The 12,192-nt window shown below is 40.7% G+C and overlaps 1 protein-coding gene across 1 annotated transcript in view; it reads right to left on the minus strand.

The window, feature by feature from the left end:
* LOC125462191 (myosin-16-like) overlaps positions 1-12,192 on the minus strand; it is a 76,380-nt gene that overhangs the window by 10,593 nt on the left and 53,595 nt on the right. Inside the window, exons 30-38 of the mRNA XM_048551886.1 lie at positions 11,015-11,101; positions 9,901-10,146; positions 8,572-8,689; positions 7,670-7,797; positions 6,114-6,310; positions 4,967-5,099; positions 3,592-3,808; positions 1,446-1,582; positions 255-358 (exon numbers count right to left, since the gene is read on the minus strand). Of these exons, the coding sequence (XP_048407843.1) occupies positions 255-358; positions 1,446-1,582; positions 3,592-3,808; positions 4,967-5,099; positions 6,114-6,310; positions 7,670-7,797; positions 8,572-8,689; positions 9,901-10,146; positions 11,015-11,101 (1,367 nt within the window). The remainder of the gene's footprint in view (positions 1-254; positions 359-1,445; positions 1,583-3,591; positions 3,809-4,966; positions 5,100-6,113; positions 6,311-7,669; positions 7,798-8,571; positions 8,690-9,900; positions 10,147-11,014; positions 11,102-12,192) is intronic.

The following is a 12,192-nucleotide window of genomic DNA, read 5'->3' on the forward strand; positions in this document are numbered from 1 at the left end:
AATCTTATCAGCAGTGATCAACAGTGGCAAAATGTCATGGAGGCGCCCTCACCCAAATCCATGCAATCGCCTTCCTTGTTGAAAAAGAAAGCTGATTGCGATGACAGGGGAAACACTAAATATTAAATTGAAACTGTTATAGTGAAGGCAAAATTCAACTCTCATTGCTGAAGTCATAAATGCAGAGATTAATTCTAAAAATTGGTGGAATATTTTAGCTTAAGTTATCATCGCTTTATTTGAAAGGTACAGACCTTGTGGTTTCAAATTCCTCTTCTTTCTCATGGATTCTCCTCTCGATGTCTGCCTTCACCTGGGCCAGCTCCAGTTGAATGCGAACCACTTTGGCCTCCTCTGCCTAAAAACAAAAAAAAACAACCAAATCCAGTCAGGCCAAAAAAGTAAGTTCACTGGATCAAGAAACAAATGACCACAACTTGCCTTTATCTAAGACCTATAAGAAAAAATCTCTGGGGATCCCATAAATAAAGGTAAATAAGGACATTGAGTCACAAGGTCTGAATCTGAGGTGTGATTGACAGTTTGGTTGAAAACTTGAAGTTTGAGGAAGCCTGAACCAATTGAAGACTCTTTCCGCATTTAGAGGACTGATGAAGTTTAAGATGAACGAAAGTCTGGAATCTTAGGAATGCAGTATGATGTGGAGCTGAAAACAATTATAGAATAGTATGTTTTTCTCAGTGAGATCACTTATCTCTCAAATGTGACCTAAAATCTGACTGGGTCATTATTGTGTTAGTGAGGTACTTTTGACATGCACAACATTTTACACTTACAGCTTTCTACTGTTATATTCTAGCCACTCGATAGAACAGGCAACTGATGTGACAATCCAGCGGAGGATAATATTGTAGTTTACCCACTTATTCCCTTCACCCATGAAACTCACCAAGTTAGTGTATTTACATCGCAAGCTTAGCATCAATACAAAATTGTGTGTGAGAGAGCCTGTAGTAACTCCCAAGTCCATTACAGTGAAAGTCATTCTGCTAGGGATCCTCACTCTAATTAGCTCTGAAGTCAGATCCAGATATGTTTTTTGGAGACCTCTCCAAACATGACACAGCACTTCACAAAGGTAGGTGCGACTTGAACCTGGACCATCTAGTCCAGAGGTTCGGGACATTACCATAGTGCTACAAGAACCCATATGAGGTCAGGTCTAAGTCCAACCCACATATAGGCAATAGGTGTTAGTGTTGGCACAAAATAAATCAGTTTTGTGAACGGGTGAATGAATCTGTAACCCTTGCTGGTTTAAATTTGTCAGCATATGGTATGTACTTTTTTAGCACGTACTTTGGACAAGTACACATTTGGGGCAGTTCCCAAGCTGCACCTACGCTTCATGCAATACAAGACACATTTTTATTACAATTGGATCGTTCACTTTGAGTGGCATTCGCTGAATCAAATTCTGTTACCTCCAGTGAACTTTCAGCCTCTTCCAGAGCTATCTGCAGCTCATCCCTTTGAACTTCCAACTTCTTCTTCAATTTTTGTAGCTCGTGCACACTCTTTCCACCCTCAGTAAGCTGGTCCACTAGTTCCTTAATCTCATCTAAAAGATCACAGAAAATTGCACAGTGAAATTTGAGTGACGTAAGTGTTCAAATCAAAATTTTAACCAGGTAACCATGAGAAAAGTCAGGCTTTTAGAAAATAATGCATTCATTGGCCATTAGGATATCACTTGCCTTAATTTCTGCTTTAAAAGGAGGTGTGAAAGGACAAAATAATCTGTCTGAAATGGACAGACCATTCAATGAGCTAGTCAATGCTATGAAGTATTATTGGTTGGTTTTGATTTGGGGCAATTGTGTCAGATGGGTAATAGCAAATTGACAGCCTGTTTCTGTCCCATCCTCTCCATTTTAATCCCTGTGAAACCAATGGAAATAATGCTTCACAACAACACATTTTACACTTTTGTACAGCTAAATCACCCAATGATGATAAAGTATTCTATAGTGGTGCTGCCAAGTGTGTAGCCTTTTGTAAGAGCATATGCTTTAAGACCAAAAATAGGCCTCTTAGCCATTAAAGCCTCCTCTGCCGTTCAACAGGATATTGGCTGATCTGATTGTTCCTTATTCCTGCTGGCTCCCTATAACATTTCACTCCCTTGCCTGTCAAGATTCTACCTCTGCCTTAACAATATTCAAAGACTCTGCTTTCACCATCTTTTGAGGGAGCGTTCCAAAGACTCTCAGTCCTCTGAGAGGAAATATTTCTATATTAGTTCGGTTTTAAATGGGTGCACCCTTACTTATTTGAAACACCGACCCCAATTCCAAATTCTGCCATAAGAAGAAATATCTTTTCCACATGCACTCTGTCAACTTATTATATGTTTCAGTCAAGTCAGCTCTTGTTCTTTTAAGCATTAGGAACTGTCAACATAGTCATGGAATCACCTCATGCAGTATAGAACAATATATGACATTGTAGATTTGCATTCTGAGGAAGGGTCACCAAACCCGAAATGTTAACTCGGATTTTTTCTTCACAGATGCTGCCAGACCTGCTGAGCTTTTCCAGCAACATCTGTTTTTGTTCCTGATTTACAGCATCTGCAGTTCTTTCAATCTTTATTAGGGCAGATTTGATCCTGGTAATGTGAAGTGATTTATTCAAATACTGAGCCTGCTTGTTGTGATACTTTTAAATAATCCATGGCTTTTGGAGCAATATTGTTTGCAGTTCTTGCAACAACAGAGTAAAGATGTGAAACAGCTTCTATAGTATCAGAGATAATGGGAACTGCAGATGCTGGAGATTCCAAGATAATAAAATGTGAGGCCGGATGAACACAGCAGGCCAAGCAGCATCTGATGCTGCTTGGCCTGCTGTGTTCATCCAGCCTCACATTTTATTAAACAGCTTCTATAACTCACTGCACTGCACTATGATTGACAGAAGGAGAAAACAGCAAAGTTAAAATATTTTAATTTAAAAACTGAGAACTGAAATTATTTTGCTCAGTTGTGATAGCTGGTTTATGCAACAGATCTTACCGTTTTATATAGTCAATCTGTTTCAGGATTGATTCATAAGTGTAAAATTTGGTGCTAAAAATTGTTTAAGGAATAATGACATCAGCAGATTTTTAGCAAGTGGTTTATATTTTCAAATAATGGCAAAAAACATGAAACATGTTGTTCATCTGTGAGATATAAGGAAATGTTTTTCTGGGTGCCACATCACAACAGTCCTGCTGAATAAAGTTGTGTGTGTGTGTGTGTGTGTGTGTGTGTGTGTGTGTGTGTGTGTGTGTGTGTGTGTGTGTGTGTGTGTGTGTATGTATGTGTGTGTGTGTGTGTTGATTGACTGCGTGTTTCAATCACTGTAATCTTGTCTGAGCTTAATCCTGTGCATCTATGTCTTGGTGAAATCATGTGCACGTCTCTATGTAATTTTTGTGTGTATCTAAATGGCAGATGTAAGCTACAAATCCAGTGTAGTTCTGTTTTAATTGTGTTGCGTAGGAAGAGACCCTTGCATACTTAAAGAATGGAACATGTTGTCCTCTGTTGAGAAAAGGATTAATGATGAATAACAGCTTCCCACCTTGTAGGTTCTTATTGTCCTTCTTCACAATCTCAAGTTGCTCAATAGTCTCTTCATACACTGTTCTCAGTTTGAAGACTTCAGTCACATGGCTCCTGCACTCCTTCTGTGAGCTGTCAAGTTCAACTTGCAGTTCTTCATATTTCTGCTGCCATTCTGACATCATTTTATCAAAAGAACGTTGTTTTTTGTCCAAGATAGCTGCAGCAGCATTTGCCTGGAAACACACAAAATCACCTCAGAGACCAGGGCCAGGATTCTAGTTGGGGCACCAGGAGTCTAACCTTCTGGCTGGAGATTTGAGAAACCCTCAGTGTCTCTTCCAGGGGTGGCTGGCAAACCAGAGGCTAATCAGGTCATATAAAGGCCACTAGTAGGCCTTCCCCTGGAAAGAAGATTCTGGGTGTGGAAAAGCTGCCCAGAAAAAGCTGCCTTGCAATCGTTGGTCTTTGGCATTCAATTGCGCCACAAAGCACAGTCCCTTCCCCAAAACTGCAGAAGACCCAGGGCAAAGGTGAGAAATGATGGGAGGGGTCGGGTGGGTTTGTGAGTTTGGTGAAGCTAGGGTGGGGTGTGGCTCCTAGCAGGTACTCTCCTCCTTACATCCAGTCCCTCAATCAGACAAGGATTACCTTTGGCTGAGGGACCCCGACCCTGAAGGTGACAAGCTGTTCTTAAGATAGTAATTGTAATGCACAATGCGCAGTGACAAACCTGCCTAGACCCAAGTTAATTTCAGCAGGATGAGGCTCAAAGAGGTACTTAATTGGTGATTCAGGCCTCAATTGACAGCAGGATGGGAAGGTAGACCAGGGGCCTTCCTGGTCAGAACGTATTGCTAGTGAAGGTGGAAAAGCACCAGGAAAAGCACCCCACCTAATTAATGGTCCTTCCTACATCTAAGCTCAACACAACCATGAGCAACCGTTTCCATACCAGAACTCTATTTTAATAGGTGTAAGCCTTGTTGGGATGCCTTTGACTGCAATGGATGAAACATAATGGAAACTGGAACTTGTCAGGTAGCATTTGAAAAAGGGACTGGATACAGTACGGTCTTGCAATTGCCAAGTGTAGCTGGACATATTCCTGAAGGTTTTAACACATGACCTCCAACAGCCAATTTATTGATGCCTTGCCAATATTTTGGAAGTAATAAACAAAACTGAAAAATGCAAACAATTTTCTTTTTGCACCCCAAACATTTTTTCTTTTCGGTTGCTTGAAGCAACATTCCAGTTATTCCTGGTGACTCCAGAACAATCCTGGAATACCAGGAACCTTAGCCAATCTGTGCGCACCCAGTTAGCTGAAAGAAATCAATCCCATTTTTTTCATTCTGTGTTTCCTTTTCCATAACTCTCTCTCCCAGTACCTTTTCCAGCTCAATGGTCAAATCCTCCACCTCTCCTGTAAGTCTCTGTTTCGATTTCTCCAGGCTAGCTGCTCTTGCCTGTGCAGCCTCAGCAGTTTCTTCAGCCTCCTGCAGCCTGGCTGCCAGCTTTCTCCTGTAAGTTAGACAGCACCAGATCAGAAGATGTAACATTCAAGGTCATGCCAAACAGTACGGAAATTAAGGAGCCTGCACTGCTAGCTACTCTCTAGTTTCATGAGAAGGGGGTATACTGTCATAGATTTGCACTGACACAGCAACTTCCCAAAGAGCTCTGCAGAACGGTGTAGTGACGATTGTCATGTTGGTTATGCGGTAACCAGTTTGAACACAGCAAGGTCCCGCAAACACATTACAAGAATGACCAGCTAATTTGTTTTTAGGTTTTCTGGGGAAAACTCCTCAGGAGTGAGATGCACAGCTATTTCTTCACTCATGGGGTCGTGAACCTTTGGAATTCTGTACCTCAGACAGCTGTAGTGCTCAGTCCAAGAGTATATTCAAGACTGAGATCACTAGATTTATGGGCACCAGGAGAATCAAGAGATATGTGGCAATGGCCTAGAAAGTGTACATTGAAAAAAAGAAGAGTCATTTTTGGAAATTGCTGGATAGGTCCATTCCCAATTGCCTAGAATCTATTGCTGTGGCTCTGGAGTCACATCAAGGCCAGACTATGTAAGGACAGCAGACTTCATTCCCTGAAGGACGCTAGTGAGCCACATCAGTTTTTAAAGCAATTGACAGTGACTAAACAGTCACCATGAGTCATCTTTTAATTCCAAAGTTTTACTGATTTCGGATTCCGTCATCTGCTAAAGTGAGACTGAATCCACAGCCCCAGAACACTAGTTCACCATTCTTGATTACTAGCCCAGTGACATTTCCATTACACCATTAATGTGGATGAGTTGATGCAGACGTTCAGTCATGAGCTTCTCAAGGGACCATACGTTCTGTCAAATTTACATGTTCCTATTTCACATTTTTCATACTGAACATGGCCAATTAACTGCCTGGTCATATAATAAAAACCGAAAACATTAGAAATATTTAACAGGTCAGATTGTATCCGTGGTGAGAAGCAGAGTCAACGTTTTTGATTGATGGCTGCGGTCTGGTCACTCACTTTGTCTCCTCTAGCTCTTCAGTTTTCTGAATAGCGTCGGTTTCATATTTGGTCCTCCATGTTGTCACCTCACTGTTTAGTTTAGAAACAAGTCGCTGAAGCTCAGCTTTGCTTTCCTGCTCTTCCTCCAATTGCTCTTTTGTTAGGTCCATGTCATGCTTGGCATTGGCTAGTCCCACCATTGCTCCGCTTCTGGCCTGAAGTGCGATATATTACATTAGTGTTATTACTTAAGAGAATAGCAAGTTAGCTTTACAAAGGCTTACTAGCGAAATGTACAGTTCAGACTTGTATGAGCAAACAATAAGGAATCAGAAACTAGGATGTGAGATTTAGAATTTATACAGCTCATCATGTCTGTACTGGCTCTCCAATTGAGCATTGCATTTAATACCATTCTTCCGCCTTCTCCACATAACCCAGATCACTAATCCTTTACATCAGTGTAACAGTCTAACATTCATCATTTTCCAGCCTGAAAGCCTTTCAGTAATCCTATTCTGAGAGTGAATTTCTCAGAATATATTTGCAGTACAAGCCATTGATGGCATCTACCCTTAGTGCATTACATTTTGTACACTATATAGCATTCATTACACATATGCTCAAAAGAGTTGGTTAATTTGTCAATCACAGGTCATCATAGAAAAGAATCCCTACAATATGGAAGCAGGCTATTCCATCAAGTCCGCAACTACCCATTGGAGAGCATCCCATTTAGACCCACCCCCTACCCTATCTGTGTGTTTTCCACCCAAGACACTATGGGCAATTTAGCCTGGCCAATCCACCTACCCTGCACATCTTTGGACTGTGGGAGGAAACCCACACAGACATGGGGAGAATGTGCAAACTCCACACTGACAGTCACCCAAGTCCCTGGTGCTGTGAAGCAGCAGTGCTAACCACTGAGCCACCGTGCCGATCTGCCAAGAAGATGAATAAAAATCTCCTGAATTTTATGGCGTGAAGAGGTTTTTTGTGTTTGCCTTTTGCTGCTGTGTTTTCAAAATTAAATCGAGATGGGATCAATTTTAATGAGTCATCGGAAATAATAAAAGGGGAGAGTTGTAAACTGGGCTGCAGATCTGCCTTCATCTGTTTTATACAAACATAGAGTTCAGATCTGTCCCAGAGAGTGAGGATGGACAGATTGGGCACACGTAACTCAGTTCTGAATGGATGTGGGTCAGAACAAAAGTAAATTTTTCAAATAATATCTGAAAGTGTTTATTAGATTACTCAGAGAGTGGTAAGGGTGAGAAACGCCCTGTCTGCCAATGTAGTTAACTCAGCCACATTAGGGGCACTTAAACAGTCCTTGGATAAGCATATGGATAATGATGGGATAGTGCAGGGGAGGGGCTTAGATTAGTTCTCAGGTCAGCGCAACATCGAGGGCCGAAGGGCCTGTTCTGCGCTGTATTGTTCCATGTTCTATGTTCTATTATTAAATATTACAAATATAATTACTTGTCTTGAGTAATGTTTACATTGTACTTGGAATCAAATGTTTGAGTTTATTTTGATTGCGGTTATAGAAGACCATATCTCACCCTTGTCTCCTCTTCTAGTTGCCTCTTCAGGTCTTCAACTTGAGAAGACAGACTAGTTTTGATCCTGATCAGCTGATTCAGCTTACTCTGGGACTCCTCAAAAGCGCGACTCAGCTCACTATTCTCAGCTAAGAAAGAGAAATTTCCAAAAGAACGGTTAGTCAGGACACGAAGCTTTTATCAAACTAACTTTGTTACATTTTCACTGAAGCCTTCTGCTTTCATAAAAGTCTAGAAGTTGCAGAGTCTCTAGGAGAATGCACTGTCTGTTTTCAAAAGAAGCCTATGTCTGTTTTTTTAAATTTGAAATAAGCAGTGTGACCATCCCATCAGCATAGGGAACAAGGAAGAATGTGTCAAGTTTTGATCAACAGTAATTTTGTGTCTTAGCTCTTCCATGCCAGGAAAATTTGGCAAATGAGTCCCAGAATTCAACACATCTTGCCATGTCAATATTGATGAGAACGCCGCAGTAAAGAGCTCACTCACCGCACGGAAATTGTGAGACAATAAGATACTGTGTTGTAAAAGCACAGTCCATCAAGTGGATTGGAAAGTGGCCCAGGACTAAACAGGCTAAAAGTAATAGAAAGCTAAGCTGTCAGAAATAATTTGTAAGTACATTCAATTCAATTTACCAGGTCCAATCTGGAAAGAAAGATGTTCAGGCTGAACCTGATTTTATTCCACTGTACTGTCAATATTTTCTGATTGACTTTACTTGAAGGTCAATCATTTCAGATCAATGTGTAAGTAGGGCTGGTTAGAACATCTTAGCTTGTAACATATACAACTTCTACTTTGGCATGAAGAAAGTGAAGAAATATTCTTTTATATTTTGAAAATGTACATGATTAGTTTAGGATCCAAAATGTGGTGGCAATATTTAAGCTATATACTACCTGACAACCTGGTCTTCAATGTGTTGGCTTCAGTCATGTTTCTTTCCATTTCAGAATACTTGGAATTGGCCTCTGCCAGGTTGTCTTCCAACTTACGAACATGCATTTCAGCATTCAACTGCACCCAGAGAAAAGAAATGCTTACATATCAATGAATACATGCATAGGCTATGTTTTCCTACCATTGACTAGGCTGTACCCCACTCAAGTTCTTCTACTAACAACACAACCTGGTCTGCTAACAAAGTGTTACCTGTGGCTCAGTTGGTAGCACATTTGCCTCTGAATCTCTGGGTTCAAGTCTTAAGTCCAGGGCTTGAGTACAAAAATCAAGGCTAACCTCAGGGAATACTGTTCTGTTAGAGGGGCTGCTTCCTGGATCAGATGTTAAATCAAGACCTCATCTACCTGCTGAGCGAACTTATGGCAATGTTTCAAGAAGTATCAGCTGTGTCATTCCAGACCAAAATGTATCAGCATAACTGAAAATAGATTATCTGGTCACTACTGCATTGCTGTTTCCAGGAATTTGCTGAGTGCAAATTAACTGCCACATTTCTCACTTCAAAATCAGTCTGGTATGTATGTTGCAATTCTCTGGTATTACAACAATGGCTACATTTCAAAAACCAAAGTACTTAAGTAAAACATTCCGAGATGTCCTGGGATTGTTGAATCACAGCAGAAATGTTTGTGATTTCCTTCACTGAAAAACTTTGCCCATAACTAGATAAGGGGTTGGATCCCACCCTACTGAGTCTGTGACTACTCACACTGAAAGTACGCAAGTTTTACGATCCCTTAGTTTACATCCTTGTTTCTGTCACAATCATGTCTGTCACTTCTTTCCATACTGTTAGATGACAAATCGTGTGAATATTCTCTTAGCTTCTTCTCCCCTTTCGAGTTAAAAACCCTTAAAATGACAGCTAGGCCTGTACATGCTGACAATGAAGAGGTATGTTTTAAAAGGTAAAGATTCAGAAAGTCTATCCCTACCTACCATCATCACCAAGGACACACCGATGAAGTGCATTCAAGTTTGCTATAAAGTTATCTCTCTGATAAGGCAAGTCTACACAAACTGATGAGGACTAATCCCAAACAGTTGTAACAGTTCACTTCCCATCAGCACGCTGGGATTTTCTTTGAACTTGGTTAATAATTTAGGGCAAGAGTAAAATCAGGGGCAGCTTAGTGCTGTATTCCGTGATCCGTATCTGAGGGTATGGCAACCTATTCTAACCACATGTCCTACCCTTGCAGCCAGCAGACAGATTGTTTTGCCAGTTTGGGTCAGAATTCTTTTTGCTGTCCTTGTTCCATTACCTTGGCTTTCTGCAGGCTTTCTGTGTTGGTGCTGAGGTCATCGATCTCAGCTTTCATGACTTGCTTGTCCTTCTCGAGTTTGGCTTTGACTCTCTGCAAGCCCTCCATCTGCTCTGTCATCTCAGCCAAGGAGTCAGTGTGCTTCTTCCTCAGCGCAGAAGCTGTGGCCTCAGCTTGCAAGGCTGATTCTTCCAGCTCTCGTCGCAGCTTCAGAAGTTCTGCTTCACGCTTCCTGTTTAGCTCAATCTATGAACATGGAGGGAAGAATAACTCACTACAGATACATATCTGCAACTTCAATCTCATTGCTAAAGAACAAATCATTTTATTGGACTGTCTTTTGCTGAGTTGCTGAACATCATGACACTAACATTTTGACATTTGTGTAAATTACTCGGAAAATTTGAAATTCGAATAAAGCATAAATTATTCTAATTCTTACTGGTGGGATTACGGTTAGAACACTGAACAGTACAGCACAGGACCAGGCCCTTTGGCCCACATGTTGTGCCGAACATGATGCCAAGTTAAAATTAATCCCTTCTGCTTGCCATTAGTCCAAATCCCTCCATCCCTTGCTTATTCCTGTACTTATCGAAAAAGCCCTTTAAATGTCCCTGTTGGATCCACTTCCACCACCACCCCTCGGCAGCGCATTTAGGTCTCTTAACATTCTTTGTTTAAAAACCTTGCTTCTCACATCTCCCCTGAACATTCCCCCCCTTAGCTTAAATGAATGCCCTTAAATGTTAAGGGAAAGTAAAGATACAGTTAGCTTGCATATTAAATTACAGAAATTACTTTGACAAAATCATTCAGCCCAGAATGGGGCCTTTTAGTCCATTGTGTGTACTGACAGCCCCTAGAAAGAGCTAAACAATTAGTCCCATTCAACCTGCTTCTTCCCCATTGTCCTGAAACTCTTATCCTCAAGTATTTATCCCAATTTGTTTTTGAAAGCCATTATTGAATCTGCTATCATCCAGTATATTCCACATCATTTAATTCATAGTGAAAACAAAACCTTCTTCATCTCTATGTAAGTTCTCTTGCCTTACCAGAAAATATTGAAGAGATTTTGTGTCACAGGCTTGTGATTGAAAGATGAAGTTACCTGAGAAACTGTGGCACCACCAGCTTCCTCCAGCCTATCACTGAGTTCTTCCAGTTCACGGGAATATTCAGCTCGCTGCTTCTCCACCTACGCAGATTAGAAATGTAGTTTTAATAATTAAGTTATCTTACTTACAACAAATCTAAACAACACACCAGGGTAAAAATATGTGAAGGCATTCCCAGAAGTGTTAGCAAGCAGAATTTAACAGCTCTGAGGTGGCTTCAAGAAAAGACTTCAAAGGCATAGAGCTTGATAGAGAGTTGGTGACATCTAGAGAGAGAAATGTCTAAATGAGAGATTTAGAAAGAGGAGTCCAGAGCTTAGGATCAAGACTGTTAAAGGCTGTTAAAGAGCAGCAATTAAAGTTATGGATGTGCAAAAGGTCAGAACTAGAGGAATAGAGAAATCCCTACATATTGTACGGATGAAGCAAGTCAGGGAGATAAGGGAAGATGAGACCAAAACAGGTTTGAAAACAAAGCTGAGAATTTTGAAATCAAGATTTAAACTGGGGTCTGATTTAGATTGATGAGCAGAGGGGGTGATAGGCAGGGTGGGCTTGTTTATGGATGACCAAGGCACAGTGAATGTAAAACATTACATTCGCACTTCGGTCATCACAGTTCATATGTCACATAAACACTTTCGGTTGTGCCAAGTGGTTTTCTTAGAGTTCCTTCCACCATCCTGTAACAGGGGCAGAGGAAGCTTAGACCATGTATAATGGTTTCCTTTATTCCAACACATCTAATGATTAAATGTAAATGCAAATCTGTAGATACCAGCAATAAATGGGTGATAAATAAATTCCACTGGTGAAATTAACTGCACCACTGACTTGCATGGACTTTAGCTTTAACAAACAATGTTCGTTTTTCATGATAATTCCAGTGAGAAATAGGATTAGGTTTTAGTTGAATGATTCCTGCACTACCTGCTTTTACTCTTCTCATTTAGTTGATGTAAGTTTACTTCAAAGCAATTCTCACTGATCCTTCCAACCGACCCCCACGACATCTGAATGCTGCCTGGCTTGCCATGTTCTTCCAGCCTCCTGTTTGTCTACCTCTGATTCCAGCATCTGCAGTTTTTTTTTGTCACAGCCCAATCTCTAAATTGTTTTGTTCTTTCAAAGCAAGAGGTGGAAATTTTTAAAAATCTTTTCAGTCTGTAAT

This window comes from Stegostoma tigrinum, chromosome 23 (assembly GCF_030684315.1).
Source record: "Stegostoma tigrinum isolate sSteTig4 chromosome 23, sSteTig4.hap1, whole genome shotgun sequence".
Taxonomy (NCBI): Eukaryota; Metazoa; Chordata; class Chondrichthyes; order Orectolobiformes; family Stegostomatidae; genus Stegostoma; species Stegostoma tigrinum.